The sequence below is a fragment of the Salmo trutta genome, chromosome 31 (assembly GCF_901001165.1).
Source record: "Salmo trutta chromosome 31, fSalTru1.1, whole genome shotgun sequence".
Taxonomy (NCBI): Eukaryota; Metazoa; Chordata; class Actinopteri; order Salmoniformes; family Salmonidae; genus Salmo; species Salmo trutta.
Window position 1 is genome coordinate 20,415,673 of NC_042987.1, and position 24,737 is coordinate 20,440,409.

The 24,737-nt window shown below is 41.4% G+C and overlaps 1 protein-coding gene across 3 annotated transcripts in view; it reads right to left on the bottom strand.

The window, feature by feature from the left end:
• The window catches only part of LOC115169732 (sickle tail protein homolog), a 55,895-nt gene extending 32,351 nt beyond the window's left edge, over positions 1-23,544 (bottom strand). The window contains exons 1-2 of one of the 3 annotated variants that reach the window (XM_029725636.1): positions 22,955-23,544; positions 897-1,201 (exon numbers count right to left, since the gene is read on the bottom strand). In XM_029725636.1, coding sequence (XP_029581496.1) covers positions 897-1,201; positions 22,955-23,180 — 531 coding nt within the window. In that variant the 5' untranslated portion in view covers positions 23,181-23,544. The other 2 variants (XM_029725639.1, XM_029725638.1) reach the window with 2 other exon arrangements.
• Positions 23,545-24,737: the final 1,193 nt, after the last annotated feature.

Genomic DNA, 24,737 nt, shown 5'->3' on the forward strand with positions numbered 1-24,737 from the left:
ATTATGGATCCCCATTAGCTACTGCTACTCTTCCTGTGGTCCAGCAAAATAAGGCAGTTATACAATACAGGCGCTAGATTAAATTGAAATGGGGAAAAAAAAAAGAAATACAAAATAATAGATCTAACGTTACTGGTAGCATAGGCTACGCTGACTAGGAAGTGTGTAGGGCAGGCTATGGCGGGTATCTGCTATCCTCATATCGAACAAGTTTATCTGCAAACCACCAACAAGTTATCACTAGCCTACTGTAAAAGCATCTGCACTATACCTACTATAATTGCACATCTGAGGGTAAAGTAGGTAAAGTAGTCTTATGTACTTTCAATTATAAATTACCTGAACGTAAATATCAAAGCCTCAATCGGAAACGATAAAACCCATCTTTAAAATGTCGACTCTGATTTGAAATGCGTCAAGGTGAGAGCGCGCTGCATGCGATGCGCACTTCTGCACAATTCCGAACAAAACAGGAGGCTTCTTTCGCAATGACTCCAACAAAACGGCGTTCGCTTGTAAAATGAGCTCTCCTTGAACTTGAAGCGACATCAGGTGTGGCCATGGAAACAAAACCCACCTAGCCCACATGCGGGTCTGGACTTACCCGTCAAACTTGCAGAACAGTCAAAGTTTATTTTTACCACATGGGAGAGTGCATGTCCACACTTCTAGCATAAGCGCGCGCACGGCACCTCCCCCCTGACGCGGCAAAGGCAGAGCGCCTGCTATTTCAGCTAGGATGGACAATAGGCTAATCCTATGGTCCATTCTTTATGCTGTTTTACTGACAATGTTTATTCACCTTTCTATTTCCATAAGTTACATTAGGCTATTCTTCAGCCACTATGCAGGGAAATCAGAACCAACAAATTATAAAATAAAAAAAAATCACTTACATCTCTGAGGCGGTTTTGATGGCCCATGAGGTGGTCCTGATGGCCCATGATGACAGCAGCATGGTGAGGGTACCTCTGCTTCAGGTGCTCCAGGAAAACCTCTTTCTTCCTCTCTATGTCAGTGTGCTGTATGGTCAGGGGGTCCCTGGTGCTGCGGTGCCCTTGCCCTCCGATGGTGGACCTCCTGGGGACAGTGCTAGGGGAGTGTCGCTCAGGGTGGTGGTTCTGGTTCTCTAGGTTCTGCTGTCTGTGGAGGCGCTTTACATCCTCAGGTGATGACAGTTTTGGGTTGTTGTTTCCTGACTCTATTGGTAAAACAGATATAAAGAGGTATGAAATATTAAGATATCTGGATTCAAACACACCAAACACATTATGTTGTTATGAAGTAAAAAAAACAACATCAACCACTCTTACATGGATTCTGACACATGCTCACTAATATATCTACCCCTGGATTGTTAATTGGACTCATTCAGTCATTTCTTGATTTCCTGTTTCGATTTTTGATGATTTGTGTATTTGCGAGCCATTCTACTGTTGGAGCTAGTAGCATAAGCATTTCACTGCACCTGCTATAACACCTGCAAATCTGTGTAACCAATCAATAAACTTTGATTTGATTTTGATGACCATGCATGATGTGTACAACAGTATTTTACGTGATGAGTAATCATAGCTGTCTGTTCCATGAACCTTCAGAAAGTTGTTTTGTCCTAAACAATTCAATGGGTGACAGTCTATGCTGCACTCATATCCGGTCATGAGTTCAAAACTCAGCACATTCGTTTATTCATACAGCGAGCACACAAATACAAAAGCAACATTAACTGTCACTGTATACTGTATTCAAAGATGCAGTACAGACCACTTCAGCAGTGGTATGTATATATGTTACCTAAATTAGAAGCCTGAAGATGCACAACACACAACTCTGAACTCAGATTATTTTTTAAATGAAACAGGCATGTGCTTTACTATGTTATAAATCCAGAATCCAGAAATGTGGATAGAAAAAGAAAACATTTGACCATGTATGGCTTAAGAATGATAAGGCTACCATGGAGATTGCTTTTTTGAAAAGTGGTATCACCTAAGCATCTTTAATATGAGGGCTTAGAATCTCAAAGCAGGCAGACCCAATGAGAGAGCAGTTCTAATCCACTTTATTCATTATATCCCTCAGTGTTGATTTAGTCTGGAGTCAGACTGTCTGTAGGCAGAGCCCCACCTTATTTCGGCATTCATTTTTGCCACATATCAGTTTGCAAGCAATGTAAAAGAAACCAAAAATCCTTGAGTTAATAAAGCCGCATACAAATGTGGTATTTCTTGAGTAAGGTAGCTCCAAAATGCAGGTGTTTCAGCCTAGCTCAGTGCTTTTTGTGGTAAAGGGGCAGCCAGCCAAAATACATAGCAGAGGCGTTGATAATCTTCTCTAGTTGCGCCATGATTGGCTCAGTGTTCTGTCACTTCTGGGGACAAAACGTCACCGCAGAAACTACAGGGCAAGCTAGGCAGTTCAAGCATCCTTGGGTGCTGCCATAGATTTACATTAGAAGTGCCCATCCAAGAAGGCTCAAGGTCATTGACCACAGATAAAATTACCTCAAATCATGTTATATCTACCATAGCTTTGATTGGACTGATCATGTCAACATTGCACTTTCACAATCTTAGCTAGCAAGCTAAACAAGCCGTTATCGTCATGAATCACATCGACAACCTACTAGCGAATCATTTTCAATCCTTGTCAGATGAAGAGAAAGTATGAGTAAAATGTATCGGTGCTCATTGTCCATTGGACATAAACATCACACAACAAGTCGGAAATCGCAAATTCAACAATGAAGGGTTTGGAAGGAAACAATGGCTAATTGCAAGGTCACAAAGAAATCACTATCTTGCTTCCCCTGCTTGCTATTCGGTGGAGAGGGTATGTGGTCCAAGTCTGGGTTTAAGGATTTAAAACATCTGTCTGAAAGGGTCTCTTTTCCAAGCTTAAAAGGATAAACATTCACACGCAGTATTCAAAACAACTGGAAACTCTGAACTGGGAAATCTCAGACTTCAGTGCTTTCAAGACAACTGTTAACTAAAAAAAAAACTTGGACTGGGAAAATTCCGTCTCGGAATTCCAAGTCGGGAACTCTGGTCTCTTTCTAGAGCTCCGATTTGAAGATCACTGACGTCATGGTTCGACCTTGTTTTTTTCCGAGTTCCCAGTTGTCTTGAAAGCATCAGATAATCTCAGACTTTGATGACAAAGATTGCCCCCAAGAAGGACCGCCGCGCCACTTTCAACTGAGCACAGCACAACAACGGTGAGTCCAAAAATATGTATTGCATTCTGCTAAATGAATTATGCCAGGGTGATCAGTAGCTAATGAAGCAATACTAAGTGTATGTTGTGTAGCAAGCTGTTAGCAGCCCATGTGTCTTAACCCAAGAATTTGGTCCCTTTCCCCCTCAGAATTTATCCTAAGGTTATGACTTAGCGTACAGGGAGAATACAGTAAGAATAGCATGTGTTATCAATTTTGTCGCTGAACATTTCAAAAGTGCTGAACAAATAGTTATATTGACCGCTCGCTCATTAAAGTTTGAATCTAAATTACGGTTTATTAAATTACGGCCTTATGCCGTGGTTTGTACATCTCAATTGTTATATTGCTTACAGTGCATTCGGAAAGTATTCAGACCCATTGACTTTTTCAACATTTTGTTACATTGCAGCCTTATTCTAAAATGGATTCATCAATCTACACACAATACCCCATAATGACAAAGTGAAAACAAATTTTTAGAAAGAAAAAACTGAAAAACAGAAATACCTTATTTACATTCAGACCCTTTGCTATGAGACTCAAAAATGGATCTTAAGTGCATCATATGTCCATTGATTATTCTTAACATGTTTCTACAACTTGATTGGAGTCCACCTGTGGTAAATTCAATTGAATGGGAATGATTTGGAAAGACACACACCTGTCTATATAAGGTCCCACAGTTGACAGTGCATATCAGAGCAAAAACCAAGCCATGAGGTCGAAGGAATTGTCCGGAGAGCTCTGAGACAGGATTGTGTCGAGGCAAAGATCTGGGGAAGGGTACCAAAACATTTCTGCAGCTTTGAAGATCCCCACGAACACAGTGGCCTCCATCATTCTTAAATGGCAGAAGTTTGGAACCACCAAGACTCATCCAAGAGCTGTCTGCCCAGCCAAACTGAGCAATCGGGGGTGAAGGGCCTTGGTCAGGGAGGTGACCAAGAACCCGATGGTCACTCTGACAGAGCTCTAGATTTCCTCTGTGGATATTGGAGAACCTTCCAGAAGGACAACCATCTCTGCAGCACTCCACAAATCAGGCCTTTATGGTAGAGTGGCCAGACGGAAGCCACTCCTCAGTAAAAGGCCCGCTTGGAGTTTGCCAAAAGGCACCTAAAGACTATCAGACCATGATAAACAAGATTCTCTGGTCTGATGAAACCAAGATTGAACTTTTTGGCCTGAATGCCAAGCGTCAGGTCTGGAGGAAACCTGGCACCATCTCTACGGTGAAGCATGGTGGTGACGTTTTTCAGCGGCAGGGACTGGGAGACTAGTCAGGATTGAGGCAAAGATGAATGGAGCAAAGTACAGAGAGATCCTTGATGAAAACCTGCTCCAGAGCGCTCAGGACCTCAGACTGGTGCGAAGGTTCACCTTCCAACAGGACAACGACCCTAAGCACACAGCCAAGACAATGCTGGAGTGGCTTTGGGACACGTTTCTGAATGTCCTTGAGTGGCCCAGCTAGAGCCCGGACTTTAACCCGATCTAACATCTCTGGAGAGACCTGAAAATAGCTGTGTAGCAACGCACCCCATCCAACTTGACAGAGTTTGAGAGGATCTGCAGAGAACAATGGGAAAAACTTCCCAAATACAGTTGTACCAAGCTTGTAGAGTCATACCCAAGAAGACCCAATGCTGTAATCGCTGCCAAAGGTGCTTCAACAAAATACTGAGTAAAGTGTCTGAGTACTTATGTAAATGTTATATTTCAGTTTAAAAAAAAATCTAAATCTGCAAAAATGTTTTAGCAAGGAACACAAGCATTTCGCGACACCCGCAATAACGTGCTAAATATGTGTATGCGATCAATAACATTTTATAAGCATCTGCCTCTGATTCCAAAGGTTGCAAGTTCAAATCCAGCAATAGAACGTTGTTTTTGAGATTTTAGTGTTTTAAGCCTATCCCAAACCTTAACCCTTACCTTAACCATTCAGAATTAATGCCTAACCTTAAGATTTCTGAGTTAATACCTAAACTTAACTTTAAACACTTTGAAATTTGACGTTTGCACCAACTTCATAATTTGATGGTTGAGAAAGATGGATGAACGTCTAATTCTGACGTGAAACTCTGAGAGCTAGTTGCAGCGTGACACACAGATGCCATTCAAATGCCTGCTGACTCATTACAACTTCAGCTTTAAGCCCAAGGTGAATTCGTCCCTCTGTGACCAAGAAAAAGTGCTCTTGTTTCAATTATACGAAAGGATTTTGTATTTTTTCATGTTGAGTGCTCTAAATCCATCTGAGAACCTTACAGTGAGATGAAACACCGTTTGCTGCAATCGCTAGTCTCCCGTTTCATATGCCATATGCCATATTTAAGTCCCTTAAATAGGGGACTTATTTATGCAATGGTCGATATGCCACATTCATTGGTTGTGAGTTGACAAAATGTGAACGCAATAGGTCTACTTATCAATAGCAAATATCCTTCTTATGATTGAGTAAAAACTGAACACTTGCCCTACATCAGGCATTCGGCTTTGGAACCAGGATGAGCATTGTTGAAACGTCTCTAGAGAGGTTGTTGTAAGGTAGATAACATTTTATGACATTCTGTTCTGTACAGATGGCAGGCTGTGTAGGTGAGCAGTTTGACAGAATTATAAAGGTACTTAAAATGCTTTAAATGCTTTACTCAGAGCATGCAAAAGCTGTGTTTACTTCATCCTGACTAATGACTAATGTCCTGTCCACATTATTGTGTAGCATTTAGCACAACTTCAGGCAAAGAATGCTGTGAAACATTGAAGTTGACATTTTAAGTATACCTAAAGGTATGCCTTTGATGAAGGCCATTTCAGTTGAGCAGAAATGACTTTTAGAATTCTGCTAGAAGGGCGGAGTGTGTGTGCGCGGGTTGTACGGGAGATGATGTCACAGGAAACAAGTGGCATAGATCTACACAACGCTGCAGTGCCGTAAGAACATACCTGTTGTAGTATAAATGCAAATGTTGTATAGGAAAGAATTCAATGATGGGACAAAAGCGTCACCGAGAGAAGACTCTTATAGGTTATGCTCAACATATACTGCTCAAAAAAATAAAGGGAACACTTAAACAACACATCCTAGATCTGAATGAAAGAAATAATCTTATTAAATACTTTTTTTTTTTTTTACATAGTTGAATGTGCTGACAACAAAATCACACAAAAATAATCAATGGAAATCCAATTTATCAACCCATGGAGGTCTGGATTTGGAGTCACACTCAAAATTAAAGTGGAAAACCACACTACAGACTGATCCAACTTTGATGTAATGTCCTTAAAACAAGTCAAAATGAGGCTCAGTAGTGTGTGTGGCCTCCACCTGCCTGTATGACCTCCCTACAACGCCTGGGCATGCTCCTGATGAGGTGGCGGATGGTCTCCTGAGGGATCTCCTCCCAGACCTGGACTAAAGCATCTGCCAACTCCTGGACAGTCTGTGGTGCAACGTGGCATTGGTGGATGGAGCGAGACATGATGTCCCAGAAGTGCTCAATTGGATTCAGGTCTGGGGAATGGGCGGGCCAGTCCATAGCATCAATGCCTTCCTCTTGCAGGAACTGCTGACACACTCCAGCCACATGAGGTCTAGCATTGTCTTGCATTAGGAGGAACCCAGGGCCAACCGCACCAGCATATGGTCTCACAAGGGGTCTGAGGATCTCATCTCGGTACCTAATGGCAGTCAGGCTACCTCTGGCGAGCACATGGAGGGCTGTGCGGCCCCCCAAAGAAATGCCACCCTACACCATGACTGACCCACCGCCAAACCGGTCATGCTGGAGGATGTTGCAGGCAGCAGAACGTTCTCCACGGCGTCTCCAGACTCTGTCACGTCTGTCACGTGCTCAGTGTGATCCTGCTTTCATCTGTGAAGAGCACAGGGCGCCAGTGGCGAATTTGCCAATCTTGGTGTTCTCTGGCAAATGCCAAACGTCCTGCACGGTGTTGGGCTGTAAGCACAACCCCCACCTGTGGACGTCGGGCCCTCATACCACCCTCATGGAGTCTGTTTCTGACCGTTTGAGCAGACACATGCACATTTGTGGCCTGCTGGAGGTCATTTTGCAGGGCTCTGGCAGTGCTTCTCCTGCTCCTCCTTGCACAAAGGCGGAGGTAGCAGTCCTGCTGCTGGGTTGTTGCCCTCCTATGGCCTCCTCCACGTCTCCTGATGTACTGGCCTGTCTCCTGGTAGCGCCTCCATGCTCTGGACACTACGCTGACAGACACAGCAAACCTTCTTGCCACAGCTCGCATTGATGTGCCATCCTGGATGAGCTGCACTACCTGAGCCACTTGTGTGGGCTGTAGACTCCGTCTCATGCTACCACTAGAGTGAAAGCACCGCCAGCATTCAAAAGTGACCAAAACATCAGCCAGGAAGCATAGGAACTGAGAAGTGGTCTGTGGTTACCACCTGCAGAACCACTCCTTTATTGGGGGTGTCTTGCTAATTGCCTATAATTTCCACCTGTTGTCTATTCCATTTGCACAACAGCATGTGAAATTTATTGTCAATCCGTGTTGCTTCCTAAGTGGACAGTTTGATTTCACAGAAGTGTGATTGACTTGGAGTTACATTGTGTTGTTTAAGTGTTCCCTTAATTTTTTTGAGCAGTGTATATTTCCTTCCTGCTCTAAACAATGCCCATCCCACGAGAAAGCCATCCCTCATTGGTTAAGGCTCTGCTGGAAAACGGACTCCCATCTGCATATGCTGTTTGCTGGGAGATGATTGCTATCTTTCCAATCTAACACAGGCAGGCCTAATGCAGCAATCAGCCAAAGACTGGAGCAAGTCCGGAAATGGTCCCCTAACCTTTTCAGATTTTAAACAAAGGGGATACAAGCGGCATAGCCCAGAGGATATCCTCAGTCCCGCATGGAGGAAGAATACACCAACAAAGGGTGTGACACAGACTAAGGTGAAGGAGGGTCCGTCTTTGATTCCAGAGGAAAGCTGGGCTTGTAACCAGAATATAGCTAATTCAGGTCCTCTCTACCACAGCTTTTCTATTTTCAATCCAGTTAGATACCAACTGTGTGTGAGTTTAAATCAGCAAGACGTCCTATTATACTCAGGTTACAAAGGAAGAAAGCATGAGACAGGAGGCAGAGACAGGGGCACGTCAGAGACCCATGTAGACGTACGAGTCCTGTTGTAGTGAAGCTGGACTATTTACCTTCCTGGGATTAGGTAAGAGGAGCCGAGGGCGAGAGGGAACCCATTCTGGCATGTGCAATGTGCTGTGAAGCCTCCTCAGGAGGAGGGCGGGGCAGGCAGGGATGCACATGTACACAGCTGTTGAGAATTTCAGCCAGGTTTTCCAAGTGCTTCTATCTTGGCTATGAAACCTGTCTATTTATGAAACCTGTTGATTTATCATAACTTGTTAAATAGGCAAGAATCATTTATTTTATTTTGTATCATTTGAGTGCACAGTAGCTCCTCAACCCAAAATAGACCCTGGTTCAGTTGGTATCAAGTTATTCACCTGTTAGGGGTGTGTGCTGTATCAAATCTCAGCTCACATGATGTTATTACTTCGATGTGCAGCTGCTTGAAGAAACAAAATATGATACAGAAAGTCCACACATAGCCTAATATAATCTGACACTATAGTGTATAGTATGTAATTCTCGATTATAGCCCAGACCTACAGTTCATCATGATGGAGTCATAGTTGTCAGGAAATATGCTTCGTGTTTGTTGTAAGACTTAAACACTTCAGAGTTTAGACATCTTCTCTGCTTATCAAAGTTGCTGACTAATTGATGAGTTTACAAGAAATGGGTTTGTAATCCATTCATGTAATGCCGTTTCTATAGTAATACCACTTGAGAACCTTGTCCTCCCCTTTGTCTTTTATCCTGTTTGAATTACTTAAGCTTAGCGGCCCCAACTTGACAGTGTTTAATTAGGCTAAAACTGGGTGTTAGTCAGCCAGTACCGGAAATATTATTAAATATCTCTATAACTATAGCAACCTCTGGCTTCTGCTTTTGTTCAGGTTCAGTTTACTGGTGATTCCTCAATGATACCTTGGATAATTATTCACTAACATGACAGTGACAGTATCAAAACACATCCACCAGAAGAATACTGCACAGACCACACGCAGCAAGAGATGAAAAATCATGAAAATAACATTTAGTCTTCACTGAGATTATATTATGCTATGGCCTTACCTCTTCTCCCTCTCCAGTGATGTTGGATGTCATGATACTCCATTACTTTGTACCCTATTCCCTTGAACAATATGAACTCTACATTGACAGTGCACACTGTGTTCAGGTCTTTCTGTTGTGTAAGTTTATACATGGAAAGTTAAGGTCAAAACGTGTGTGTGTGTGTGTTCCTGAGGAAGCTCCATTGAAAAGCTGTCCTCACCTTTTCCAGAAACCTTTTTTTCCAGCCCTTGCCTGCGTGTTGGGGAATACTTGGCTGAACCAATTAATAAACATATACAGTTGAAGTCGGAAGTTTACATACACTTAGGTTGGAGTCATTAAAACTCGTTTTTCAACCACTCCACAAAGTTCTTGTTAACAATGTATAGTTTTGGCAAGTCGGTTAGGACATCTACTTTGTGCATGGCACAAGTAATTTTTCCAACAATGGTTTATAGACAGATTATTTCACTTAAAATTCACTGTATCACAATTCCAGTGGGTCAGAATTTATTTTTTTAAAACAGCCTGGAAAATTCCAGAAAATTATGTCATGGCTTTAGAAGCTTCTGATAGGTTAATTGACATAATTTGAGTCAATTGGAGGTGTACCTATGGATGTATTTCAAGGCCTACCTTCAAACTCAGTGCCTCTTTGCTTGACGTCATGGGAAAATCAAAAGAAATCAGCCAAGACCTCAGAACAAAATGGTAGACCTCCACAAGTCTGGTTCATCCTTGGGAGCAATTTCCAAACGCCTGAAGGTACCACGTTCATCTGTACAAACAATAGTACGCAAGTATAAACACCATGGGACCACGCAGCCGTCATACTGCTCAGGAAGGAGACGTCTTCTGTCTCCTGAGATGAACGTACTTTGGTGCGAAAAGTGCAAAGCAATCCCAGAACAACAGCAAAGGACTGTGTGAAGATGCTGGAGGAAACAGGTACAAAAGTAGCTATATCCACAGTAAAACGAGTCCTATATCAACATAACCTGAAAGGCCGCTCAGCAAGGAAGAAGCCACTGCTCCAAAACCGGCATAAAAAAGCCAGACTACGGTTTGCATCTGCACATGGGGACAAATATCGCACTTTTTGGAGAAATGTCCTCTGGTTTGATGAAACAAAAATAGAACTGTTTGGCCATAATGACCATTGTTATGTTTGGAGGAAAAAGGGGGAGGCTTGAAAGCCGAAGATCACCATCCCAACCGTGAAGCAGGGAGGTGGCAGCATCATGTTGTGGGGGTGCATTGCTGCAGGAGGGACTGGTGCACTTCACAAAATAGATGGCTTCATGAGGATGGAAAATTATGTGGATATATTGAAGCAACATCTCAAGACATCGGTCAGGTAGTTAAAGCTTGGTTGCAAATGGGTCTTCCAAATGGACAATGACCCCAAGCACACTTCCAAAGTTGTGGCAAAATGGCTTAAGGACAACAAAGTCAAGGTATTGGAGTGGCCATCACAAAGCCCTGACCTCAAAAATCCCATAGAAAATGTGTGGGCAGAACTGAAAAAGTGTGTGCGAGCAAGGAGGCCTACAAACCTGACTTAGTTACACCAGCTCTGTCAGGAGGAATGGGCCAAAATTCACCCAACTTATTGTGGGAAGCTTGTGGAAGGCTACCTGAAATGTTTGACCCAAGTTAAACAATTTAAAGGCAATGCTACCAAATACTAATTGAGTGTATGTAAACTCCTAACCCACTGGGAATGTGATGAATGAAATAAAAGCTGAAATAAATCATTCTCTCTACTATTATTCTGACATTTCACATTCTTAAAATAAAGTGGTGATCCTAACTGACCTAAGACAGGGAATTTTTACTAGGATTAAATGGAAAAACTGTATTTGGCTAAGGTGTATGTAAACGTCCGACTTCAACTGTACATATCTTTACAACATAACATGTTCCAGATGGTCAAAGATTTAACAAATGTATCTTATAATATTAATTTACCATCTATTTCTCTTTGTCATGTATATATTTTTTTTACATAATTTTCTGTACTTTACTATTTCTATTTTTGACAACTTTATTTTTACTTTACTACATTCCTAAAGAAAATAATGTACTTTTTAAACCATACATTTTCCCTGACATTCAAAAGCACTCGTTACATTTTGAATGCTTAGCAAGACAAGAAAATGGTCTCATTCACACACTTATCAAGAGAACATCCCTAGTCATCCTTACTCCCTCTGATCTGACGGACTCACTAAACACAAATGCTTTGATTGTAAACTATATCTGAGTGTTGTAGTGTGTCCCTGGCTATCCATAAACTCAAAAAACAAGAATATCTTGCCATCTGATTTGCTTAATATAGAAGGAATTTGAAATTATTTATACTTTTACTTTTGATACTTAAGTATACAGTGCATTCAGAAAGTATTCAGACCTCTTGACTTTTACTTTTTTATGACAAAGCAAAAACAGGTTACCAGAAAATGTTGCTAATATATAGAAAATAAACAACATCACATTTACACAAGTACTTTGTCACTACACTCAGTACTTTGTTGAAGCACCTTTGTCAGTGATTACATCCTCGACTCTTCTTGGGTATGACGCTACAAGCTTGGCACACCTGTATTTGGGGAGTTTCTCCCATTCTTCTCTGCAGATCCTCTCAAGCTCTGTCAGGTTGGATGGGGACTGTCGCTGCACAGCTATTTTCAGGTATCTCCAGAGATGTTTGATCGGGTTCAAGTCTGGGCTCTGGCTGGGCCACTCAAGGACATTCAGAGACTTGTCCGAAGCCACTCCTGCGTTGTCTTGGCTGTGTGCTTAGGGTTGTTGTCCTGTTGGAAGGTGAACCTTCGCCCTAGTCTGAGCGCTCTGGAGCAGGTTTTCATCAAGGATCTCTCTGTACTTTGCTCCGTTCATCTTTCCCTCGATCCTAACTAGTCTCCCAGTCCCTGCCGCTGAAAAACATACCCATAGCATGATGCTGCCACCACCATGCTTCACCGTAGGGATGGTGCCAGGTTTCCTCCAGAATTGACGCTTGGCATTCAGGCCAAAGAGTTCAATCTTGGTTACATCAGACCAAAGAATCTTGCTTCTCATGGTCTGAGGGTCAATTAGGTGCCTTTTAGCAAACTCCATGCGGGCTGTGCCTTTTACATCTCGCCACCATAAAGGCCTGATTGTTGGAGTGCTGTAGAGATGGTTGTCCTTCTGGGAGGTTATTCCATCTCCACAGATGAATTCTGGAGCTCGTTCAGAGTGACCATCTGGTTCTTGGTCACCTCCCTGACCAAGGACCTTCTCCCCTGATTGCTCAGTTTGGCTGGGTGGCCAGCTCTAGGAAGAGGCTTGGTGGTTGCAAACCTCTTCCATTTAAGAATGATGGAGGCCACTGTGTTCTTGGGGACCTTTAATGCTGCAGAAATGTTTTGGTACCCTTCCCCAGATCTGTGCCTCAACACAATCCTGTCTCGGATCTACGGACAATTTTTGCTCTGACATGCACTGCCAACTCTGGGACCTTATATAGACAGGTGTGTGCCTTTCCAAATCATGTCCAATCAATTGAATTTACCACAGGTGGACTCCAATCAAGTCGTAGAAACATTTCAAGGATGATCAATGGAAACAGAATGCACCTGAGCTCAATTACGTGTCCCATAGCAAAGGGTCTGAATACTCATGTAAATAAGTTATTTCAGATTTTTTATTTTAATACATTTGCAAAAATGTCTAAAAACCTGTTTTCGCTTTGTCATTATGGGTTATTGTGTGTAGATTGATGCATAAAAAAAATATCTATTTTACAATAAGGCTGTAATGTAACAAAATGTGGAAAAAGTCAAGGGATCTGAATACTTCCCGAATACACTGTATTTTAGCAATTACATTTACGTTTGATATACTTTTCGACTTTTACTCAAGTAGTATTTTACTGGGTGACTTTCACTTTTACTTGAGTCATTTTCTAGTAAGGTATCTTTACTTCATCAGGCTTTGATATTTGATGTGATTAAGTGGAATATAATGTGTCACATTTAGTATTTTACTGTTCATAAGAACAGAACAAAATTATACATTATAAAATTATCATTTCATACAGTAATGCTTTTGCATGGTGCACTAGCGTATATAAGTGTGTACTGTATTAGGTTATTAAAAAAAGCTCAAATTAATATAATCACATCATCACGATGATTGGAAATGTAGCCTATATGTTCATAAATAATATTTAATTCTCCTATAGCAGAACATCTGACATTTCGGCTAGTTTTTCAGTCAATCCCCCCTCCCCCCCCAAAACTGACACATTTTGTTCAGCAGTTGAATTGATTCAACATGAAAAGCCTGCAAAGTGAATGTGTCACTTAAGGTCCACTGTGTGACAGTCCGCACAAGTGGAGATAGGCAGAGACAGAGAGAGAGAGAGAGAGAGAGAGAGAGAGAGAGAGAGAGAGAGAGAGAGAGAGAGAGAGAGAGAGAGAGATAGAGACAGAGAGAGAGAGAGAGAGAGAGATGTAAGGGCAGCAGCAGATAGAGCTGAGAAGAGGAGAGGAAGCCTAGTCTTTCGCTCTCCTTTTGACAAAGCTAAGCTGATTGATCTAGTTCACTTCTGCCCCGAAGGTGGATCTCTGGTCTGCCATGCTGCATTGGTTCACTGACTACGCTCTACACAGCCAGCAAGCGAATGCTTCAGCTTCAACTACATATCGCTTTGTACAATGCTGGAAAATGCCACTATGGTTATAAGGAGGATTTTTTTCTGGATGGGTTTTTGTATCCTTATCTTAGGGTAGTGTGGCACAACCATTCACATTCTGAGAATTGCATCTCCATGCCAGTGGCGTACCGCAGTTTTTGTGCGGCCCCTACTAGGCTTGAACATACTAGAGGGGCTATGTCATAAACCCTCGAAGCAGAGGCATCATGCCCATAGGGGGCACAGAGGCACGTCATGTTTAACAGATATTTGTATTTCTTTTATTTAATTTTGTTATTGTTGTTTCTCTGTAATACTACTAGCCACCTAGCAATTTTATGAAGTTAGCTTTAGCTAGCCCAGATAGGTTCAGAATCTCCCAATCTCATAACTAGCTACCAAGAAGCCTGTAATATGTATTTTGGATGGGACGTTAAATGGGTGTCCTGACTCTCTGTGGTCACTAAAGATCCCATGGTACTTACCGTACTAGTAGAGGTGTTTTCTCCGCTGTCCTGGCTAAATTCCCAATCTGGCCCTCATACCATCATGGCCACCTAATCATCTTCAGTTTCCAATTGGCTCATTTATCACCTCTCCTCCCCACTGTAACTTCCCCAGGTTGTTGTTGTAAATGAGAATGTGTTCTCAGTCAACTTAGCTGGTTAAATAAGGGTAAAATAAAAAATGTAATACATAAATAAAAGAAGTCATTTCAAGCTATCCATCAAGTTAGAGCAGCTAGCTGGCATGCCTGCTGGCAAGGTTAATAACTCGATATACTGAATAAGACTCACAGTCCTTTCAATCTTTTACCCAGATTTTAGCAGAGATGCAGAGAAGCATATTTAGTTTCTTAAAAAAAATAATCGCCAGTCAAGAGGTATGCTTAGAACCACCAGTCAAGAGACAGCTCAAGAGGTATGCTTAGATATGCAGAAAAAGATACTGTACATTTTTGTTTACGTATAATTAATTAAGCATAATGATTATGGCTCTAGATTGCATTTAAAAGGCTGTTTCAGGGGCTAGAAGGCTAGCCCCCCTGCAGACCATCCTCATGTACTTTGTGCCCCCTCAGATTTTTGCCTCGAAGTTCCAGAATTGGGTGGAAATGGGAGCCATATTGGTCAGGGAGAAATCCAAATCAGTCTAATTGGAATGAATGGCAGTAGAGGCATAACCCTGATTCTACTTATGCAGGAAAATACAACAAAGGCATGTGATATATCAGAACCGATGAAATACATTTATTGTAACCTAAAATATTGTCATATAATCATAAATACAGTTTATACGGGTTTTATACACATTTTCTGTATAGCCTCTAAAATATATGCAAACAGACCATAAATGTCAACATTTTTGTTTTCTTCGAAAGCTGAGAATGCTATTATATGATACAATATCAGTATTTGTTGCTTTTACAACTTTTCTAAGTCCTGACTTCAGCCAGTGTATGACTGTGGATTGACAGCATTGTTTGAATAGAATGTTGGTATATTGGCAGTTAATTAGAAACATTTATGGACTTATTCCTCTAAAACTGTCTGGCTAGCTAGCTAACAAACATACAGTACAGATAAATTATTCAAATTCATTATTTTAACTCAATATTTTATCACAACACTGGCAAACCATTGGGTGGGGGCGCCCAGAGCCTGTAGCCGCCCCTGCACAATATGAGATGCTTTGCTCTGGCAAAAGACCCCTATTGGTGGGCAAGAAGTATACTGATTTTTGTAACTCTCAATGTATTTATCATTGTGTAGCATGTCATATTCCAGGACAGAAACAAATGGACACTTCACTCACAAATGTGGACTTCCAAACTAAATAAATCCAAGGTAAAAATTTAAAAGCACTCTAAACATTAGAGGGTATAACGACAATCAGAGTTGGAGGTGGTGACAAAAGTGTCCGGTCTAGAGGAGGAAGACTACATATTGTTGATGTTGTGAGACAGTTTTTTTTATATGATGCACTTCACAGAGTCTGAAGGCTGAGAAATTCAGCCTTGAAAATATGCTATGAAATGGTATGTGACAAGGTTTATATGACCTCATGAGCTAGAAAAAAAGAAAAACGTATGAGATGATTGTGAAGGAGTCCTGGGAGAGCAATACTGTAATAATGTTTTACTCTCCACTTCTGTCTGCTCCCAAGGCTACAATGCCATCCTATTCAGACCCCTCATTTACTAGTCAACGTAGTGCACTATGTAGGGAATAGGGTGCCATTTGGGACACTGCCTAGCTCTATCAAGAATACAGCCCTCCTGATCACTGACTCAGTAACAGAAGTTATGTCGCCCCCCCACCTTTTGAAACTCCTGAAGGACGCTGGCGTGTCTGTTAAGAGCTGACACTGAAAATTCACTTATCTTTTAATTATCTAGATTGCCCAACAACTTAATCAAAAACCTATCCCCGTATCCATCTCATGTAAAGATATGGGGAGGTACGCCTCGCCAACTTGAAATCAAAACCTGTGTTCAAAGTCATTAACTTGACCCTTCAGTCAGTTTTGAAAGATGTTGAGAGGGTGGTATTGATGTGCTGCCTGATATAGCCTATAACCTACTAGGCCTATATATAACACTGATGGCATACTGTAGCAATAAAACACCTAATATCACAGGCAGACTTTCACAATAATAGTTGGCTCACATGACAGCAACCTGTTGCTTGGTTCAGGGTATTATAAATAGAATGAAAGTCTAAACTGATTATGTACTGTTTAATAATAAGACATGCCCTATTATGCTCAATATCAGCTTTTATTAACTTCGCCAACCACAGTTTGAAAATGAATGTTCTTCTTTTGTTGCATATAAGGTAATTTGGCATGCTATCCAGAAGGATTAGGTTAATTACAATAGTTTCAGTAACCTTGTGTGAACTTGCCCCAACATGGCTTTAGGTTACACTAATCTAATGGGTTATTAGCATTAGCTCATACAGAATGCGCTTACATTTTCTCCCCCTAGCTTAGTCACCCTTGTTGAATGATTTACATCTCATACTATGCTACCAGCACTAATGTGCGGGGGAGTGTTTTCAATAACTGGCTTGGTGGGGGCTGTCAAGCATGTGGCGTGCAACAGAACTTTACAACAACAATGAAAGCACAGAACAATAATGCCCTTATATACTGTAAGAGGTTATGGACACCAAGAGAGGGGAGGGGCAGGGGATTTTGTATTTTCTTTGCCTGTATGGCACGATTAGCCATAACATATAGCTACAGATAATGAAAGGCTATGTCTATGCTCCTCTATTGGCCTGTCAATCTACCAGAGGAAAGATAAACAAACGCCAAAGAGAACTGTCATTCAAAAGGGTTATTTTCAAGTTAAATAGGTACATATCTGCAGGTTAGTTGGGTAGCTACTGTAAGTCAATCTGAGTCAACCATCAACTTGGAAGAGAGGAGACATAGTTCCAGTTATAAGTCAATCATTTGGAGAATTGAGGATGGTTTTCCAAATGGGAGAGCAGGAATTATTTATATTGTTTACGGGGACACTGGCGTCCATGATGCCAACTGTATGCATCTCATCCCAAGACTACACCAAAGCCACAGAAATAGCCATCTCAAGCTAGTATCACCTAAATCATTCTCAACAAGGGATCAACATGAAGTCTAAATGGACTGAGCAGCTGTTTCAGATGTTGTGTTGTGTTCATTGAAGCACGCATCACAGATTTGTGGCTATATAAAAAGACAAATGTCATTGGACCTGTAGTGTAGAGGCTGTAGCAGCGGGAGGTGGGGGTTGGGACTGACGGGATAGGATGAGGCGGACTTCCGTCTGATCTGAAATCACGCAGCTGTCAGAGCAAATCAGGGTTTGCTAGCTAGGCTGCTGCCTGCAATTAAAAATGTGTACAATTTTGGAAGTACACTCACAAGGGTTACATAACTGAAAATGAAGTGACTTAGTCCAAATGAAAAAGGTCTGTTATGTCTAATTAGGCACAGATAAGTATTTTTGGGGGCAATAAGGTATACAATGTAATGACTTGCAGAAAATATTATTCACATCCTGAATCCATTTCTACCCCACATCATTAAAAAACGGTCTTCATATTTCCATTGACAGAGAGCATTTGGGTCCAATTTCACAAGGTTTGCACATTATGTGGATCATTAATCTGATAGCGATACCATCAGATTTGGCTATCAATTTAATCTAGCCTACTGAATGTTGCTGTTTAAAAGCATAAACTTTCAACACACGTCAATACTTAAAATCACATCTCTATCTTTGGAAACAAGACGTTGATAAGGACACCATTATCTTTATCTAAAAAATAGGCATCACTTTGAAGCTGAAACCTGTGAAAGCGTGTTGAGATCTGTTTTTGCTTTAATACTACAGTTTTAGGTGATCTTGTGGGTTAGAGATTCACTTAAACCCCCCTTTCTGACATCAGAAACATATGCTTGAACTGCAGGAATGATTTCCACCAGACGGTGTCCACTGCAAGTCTTTGTGAGGCGCAAAAAAAAAGTTGATTAAAAGTGAAAACGATAGCTATAATTATATACACCATTCACAGATTACTGGGAGTGTTGAGGCCCAACAAACAATTAGAAATGGGCAGGTACGAGCCTCAAGCCACCGTTTAGAGATACAATTACACTCTATGCCAACTCTAATAACTGTGAAACATCAAAATCTGTGACAATTATTCATACACACACGAAAACGCAACAGGTTATTTACTCCAAACTAAATTGCAAAATTACTATCACTCACGATAGAAGACCACTACTATTCTATTGTATCCTATTTTAACTCTACTGTATGTCATTTGCATGTCACAGCAAGTGTGAGAAGATGTGTGAGAATATTTAAGCCGAGGCCTCAGTGTGAGAAAGAGAGTTCATCACAATGTAAGGAGAAAGGGAAGACCTTTCAAAAATAGGATGGTTTCAGGCAGTGGTCGCTACCCCTAGCGGTGGAACTGCATTGGGGTTGCCAAAAGGCAAAAAAAGACTATATAAAAGTACAAATAGATTATTGTATGAGACAATATACAAACGTTTTGAGAAATATAATTTGAAAGATACAATTTTATTGCGTCAAAATGATTGATGTAAAAATGAAAAATGACCGATTTTAAGGTTGTGTCATTAGATTTGCGGCGGGATGGGATCGCAAGAATTTTTTTGGGAAAAAAAGGGGTCCCCAGAAATTCTGCCGGAAAAAATGTAGTCCCCACTGAAAAAGTTTGAGTAGCAATGGTTTAAGGGTGGTTTAGCGCAACAGTCTTGTATCATGTCCCGAGAGGAGAGCAGAGGATTAGTGTTCAGATCTTTCTCCGAATACATGGAGCCGCTGGTGTTAAATCTGCCACTGGCAGCAGCTGACATAGATAGACAGCCACAACAAACGTAATCTGTTAGTTATAGGACATGTATTGCAGCCATTATTAGTCAGCTCAAACGACCTAGGGAACCTGGGGTGTAGCCTCTCCGTGCATGCATGAAGCCAGAATGAAATTTAATTGCATAATACATTGAGAACTGGGCTTGGAAGTCTAGCAATATTTTCAGAACTCCAAGAGGAAGTTCCTTAAATGCTGAATTATGACATTAAGCGAAATTTCCTATGACTTTGTTAGAATGTTTCTGGAACATCGCACTTGGCTAAAAACAATAAAAAGCTGCATAGAAAAGGAAAATAAAAAATGAAAGTGGAAAGCAAAAGGACTTTTATACTTTTATACTTCTACTAGTGTGAATAGGCCACATGCACCTGTGAGTTGAATTCTCTCACCCTCATTTGTACTCTGGATAGTGTGAGAAATGTTTTTCTCTTTGTGACTGATTCCAGCTGCAGAGTTGGCAAAGTCAAATTCAATTTGTAATCAGACGGCCTGCTGCAGCAGTTGCTTTTGAACAGGGGCAGGAGATTAACTCAACTCTACTGAAAGGGAATGTGATGATAAGAGGGCAAATGTAACTAATCAGCACAATGAGAGCTACAAGGATTGACCCGAGGGCTTAATCCACTGGCAGATGAGGGGGCCTAGGCAGAACAATGTGGTCAGACTCATGTGCTTCACCCAGGAATGCATGACAACACAAAACGACCCTCTGACAGGGTGATCTAAGCTCTCTGCATACTGTACAGTAATTGTGTGTGTGTGTGTGTGTGTGGCTGTGTGTGGGTGTGTAAATGAAACGGGGGGGGGGGGGGGGGGGGGTATGACTGCTACGGCACAGAGTCATGTACAGTACTGTCGGCTACCGTAGCACTGTAACACTGGCTGTACATCATCAGATCTATTATTGATTTGTGGTGCAAAGAAACTTCTACAGAACTTCCATACAGCATCCTATGACTGATACAGTACATCAACAGAAAACAAAGAGTTAGTAAATTGCCACTAAAGGCTTGCAGTACAGCAGTGAGTGCCTTAGACTACACGCTGAGGATTACAAAACATTAAGAACACCTGCTCTTTCCATGACATAGACTGACCAGGTGAATCCAAGTGAAAGCTATGATCCCTCATTGATGTCACTTGTTAAATCCAATACAATCAACATAGATGAAGGGGAGGAGACAGGGTAAATATGTTTTTTAAGCCTTGAGACAATTGAGACATGGATTGTGTATGTGTGCCATTCAGAGGGTAAATGGGCAAGACAAGAAATGTAAGTGCCTTTGAACAGAGTATGGCAGTAGGTGCCAGGTGCACTAGTTTGTGTCAAGAACCAGAAAGCTGTTGAGTTTTTCACGCTCAACAGTTTCCTGTGTGTATCAAGAATGGTCCACCACCCAAAGACATTCAGCCAACCTGACACAACTGTGGGAAGTATTGGAGTCAACATGGGTCAGCATTCCTGTGGAACGCTTTCGACACCTTGTAGAGTCCTTGCCCCGACTAATTGAGGCTGAGGGCAAAAAGGGGTGTTTGTTTGCTATATGTTTGGTATATTCAGTGTAAGTTTGGTATACTCAGTTTAAGTCTATAGACATTAAAGGACCAGTGCACCATATATATATAAAACTGCACTGGTCCTTTAATGTCTATAGACTTAAACTGAGTATACCAAACTTACACTGAATATACCAAACATATATATACAGTACCATTCAAACGTTTGGGGTGAAATGTCATAGAAATGTCCTTGTTTTTGAAAGAAAAGCAATTTTTTTGTCCATTAAAATAACATCAAATTGATCAGAAATACAGTGTAGACATTGTTAATGTTGTAAATGACTATTGTAGCTGGAAACGGCATATTTTTTTAAAATGGAATATCTATATAGGAGTACAGAGGCCCATTATCAGCAACCATCACTCCTGTGTTCCAATGGCACGTTGTCATAGCTAATCCAAGTTTATCATTTTAAAAGGCTAATTGATCATTAGAAAACCCTTTTGCAATTATGTTAGCGCAGCTGAAAACTCTGGAGCTGATTAAAAAAGCAATACAACTGGCCTTCATTAGACTAGTTGAGTATCTGGAGCGTCAACATTTGTGGGTTCGATTACAGGCTCAAAATGGCCAGAAACAAATAACTTTCTTCTGAAACTCGTCAGTCTATTCTTGTTCTGAGAAATGAAGAAATTGCCAAGAAACTGAATATCTCGTACCACGCTGTATACTACTACCTTCACAGAACAGCGCAAACTGGCTCTAACCAGAATAGAAAGAGGAGTGGGAGGCCCTGGTGCACAACTGAGCAAGAGGACAAGTACATTAGAGTGTCTAGTTTGAGAAACAGATGCCTCGCAAATCCTCAACTGGCAGCTTCATTAAATAGTACCCGCAAAACACCAGTCTCAATGTCAACAGTGAAGAGGCGACTCCGGGATGCTGGCCTTCTAGGCAGAGTTGCAAAGAAAAAGCCATATCTCAGACTGGCCAATAAAAAGAAAAGATTAAGATGGGCAAAAGAACACAGACACTGGACAGAGGAACTCTGCCTAGAAGGCCAGCAGCCTCTTCACTGTTGATGTTGAGACTGGTGTTTTGCGAGTACTATTTAATGAAGCTGCCAGTTCAGGACTTGTGAGGCGTCTATTTCTCAAACTAGACACTCTAATGTACTTGTCCTCTTGCTCAGTTGTGCACCGGGGCCTCCCACTCCTCTTTTTAGTCTGGTTAGAGACAGTTTGTTAACCCACAAATGCTGATGCTCCAGATACTCAACTAGTCTAAAGAAGGCCAGTTTTATTGTTTCTTTAATCAGCACAACAGTTTTCAGCTGTGCTAACATAATTGCAAAAGGGTTTTCTAATGATCAATTAGCCTTTTAAAATTATAAACTTGGATTAGTTAAGACAACGTGCCATTGGAACAAAGGAGTGATGGTTGTTGATAATGGGCCTCTGTACGCCTATGTAGATATTCCATAAACAATCTGCAGTTTCCAGCTTCAATAGTCATTTACAACATTAACAATGTCTACACTGTATTTCTGATTAATTTGATGTTATTTTAATGGACAACATTTTTGCTTTTCTTTCAAAAACAAGAACATTTCTAAGTGACTCCAATCTTTTGAACGGTAGTGTATGTGTAATAGCTTTTTTTATTTATTTGTTGGTGGGATGGAGTTTTAACCTCGATGGTGACATCACCAGGTGGTAAATGAGTTAATAGACCAATAAGTAAGAGAGTTCCAAACCTTTTCTGAAATAAGTTTTCCCCTCCCCACACAGACCACTCCCAGACAGTTGAAGAAAATTCTTGCTTGAGAAAATGCTTTTTGCTAAGATGTTTTTTTATTTTATTACCATTTTAATTGAAAATAATCACAGTAAGGAACATAATTGTTAGCCAAAAATGTTTTGATATTGAAATAAAATCAGCTGCATTGGACCTTTAAGACTTCCTACCTTTGGCTGTGATGGAGCCGGACTTTTGGTGTCCCTCCTCCAGTGGTGTCTGCTGGGCAGGTTTGGGTCTCACAGCATGTAGGTTCCCCTCACTCCCAGCCCTCATAAGCCTCTCCCCGACCCGCAGCATACAAGATCGGTTACCTGCCGGGCACTCCTTCCTCTGAGAGGGCTGCTTGGACCCTGCCGAGGAGGGTCTGCCCTGCCTGGATGACTTGGATGTCATCTTTCCACTGCCGAGAAGAGTTCCGGTCAGATACTCCAGGGCGTCTTGTATATCCCTCCGGCTTGCTCCTCTCTCTCTCACACACTTCTGTCAGTCAGTCAGTCAGTCAATCCAGTTGGTAATCAAATTCTCTGGGTGATCGCTGTTGGCTGAGTGTCAAGTATTGACTGGACACGAAAGCTGAGCTGTCTGTCGCCTACAAGAAAAAGGTATTTTAAGACAAAGCCCAGCTCCTTAGTTAGATAGACTGTAGTTCATCAGCTGAGAGTCGATTCCACGTGTGCACTCTGCCGCGCTGTGCTGTGCCGTGCAGTACGGTCTGCATTGGGAGAGTCACAAGCCCCCTCTCTCTCTCTCTCTCTCTCTCTCTCTCTCTCTCTCTCACTGTTAATCTCTTCACATGCTTATAGTAAACGATCCTTAAATGATGCCACACTGTTGACAAATGACCCCTAATCTAGTCAAACGGCTGCCAGGGGTAAAAGTTAAACCCATCCTTAATATGAAGGTAATCTCAGAGCAGAATGTTTAGCCTACACCGTACTAATTCATAAGGCTGCAAACAGCACAGATGATTACAGTTTGACAGTTGTAATGCTTCTGCTGGGAAGGCATGGATTCCAGCGTATGCAGGCAGCTACAGCCTCACTAACAGAGAGGCAGATCTATTCTGTAGAGTAGTGAGCTCTGCTCTCTGATAGGCTGCCTCTTGGAAATCTGCATGCCCTCCCCAGCTGCTGGTTAGTGAAGTGGTGTATTAAAGAGATCGAACGGAAAATGTTTGTTCTGCTGGGTGTGACTTTCTATAGAAGCTTTCATGTCATGATATTCAGATGGATTTTGAGATGTGCATAATTTTTGGCGAGCTGTTTCGTCTCGTGAGCACTACTTTCAAAACTACTGGCTGAAATGATACAAAACCTTAATGACACATCATAGTTCACATCATCAGATGTTACAGATATATAGGTGTACTGACAGACAAACTAACAGATAAGCCTATTTGTAATTTAAGATAATGGTAGGCTACATAGATACAAGAGGGATTTGGTTCATTGTTAGAATATCTCTGAATAATTCATGGGTTCTTTGGACATAATCCAAACAGTTGATGTGGGTTTAGATGACAGGAGAGATTGAATGTGTTAGAAAATGCCATGACAGAAAACAGTAACAACTAAAATATAGGTGGATACAAATAAATATAATATATTACAATTACAGAAACAGGGTAAATAAAATAGCTGGGTATGGATAAAATAAAACACCATACTGTAGCATAGCATGTGCATGTCAAAATCCATCTGAATAACATGACATGAAAGCTTCTATAGAGAGTCACACCCAGCAGAACAAACTTACCCAGACACTGAAACGTGCCAGACACTGTCCTGATTCAGAGGGGTTGGCTTAAATGCGGAAGACGCATTTCAGTTGAATGCATTCAGTTGTACAACTGACTAGGTACCCCCCTTTCCCTTTCCTTCCCCTCCCCCGTTTTGAAGAGATGGGAGAATTCAGGAAGTATAACTGACCCAGTGATGCTCCCAGTATCCG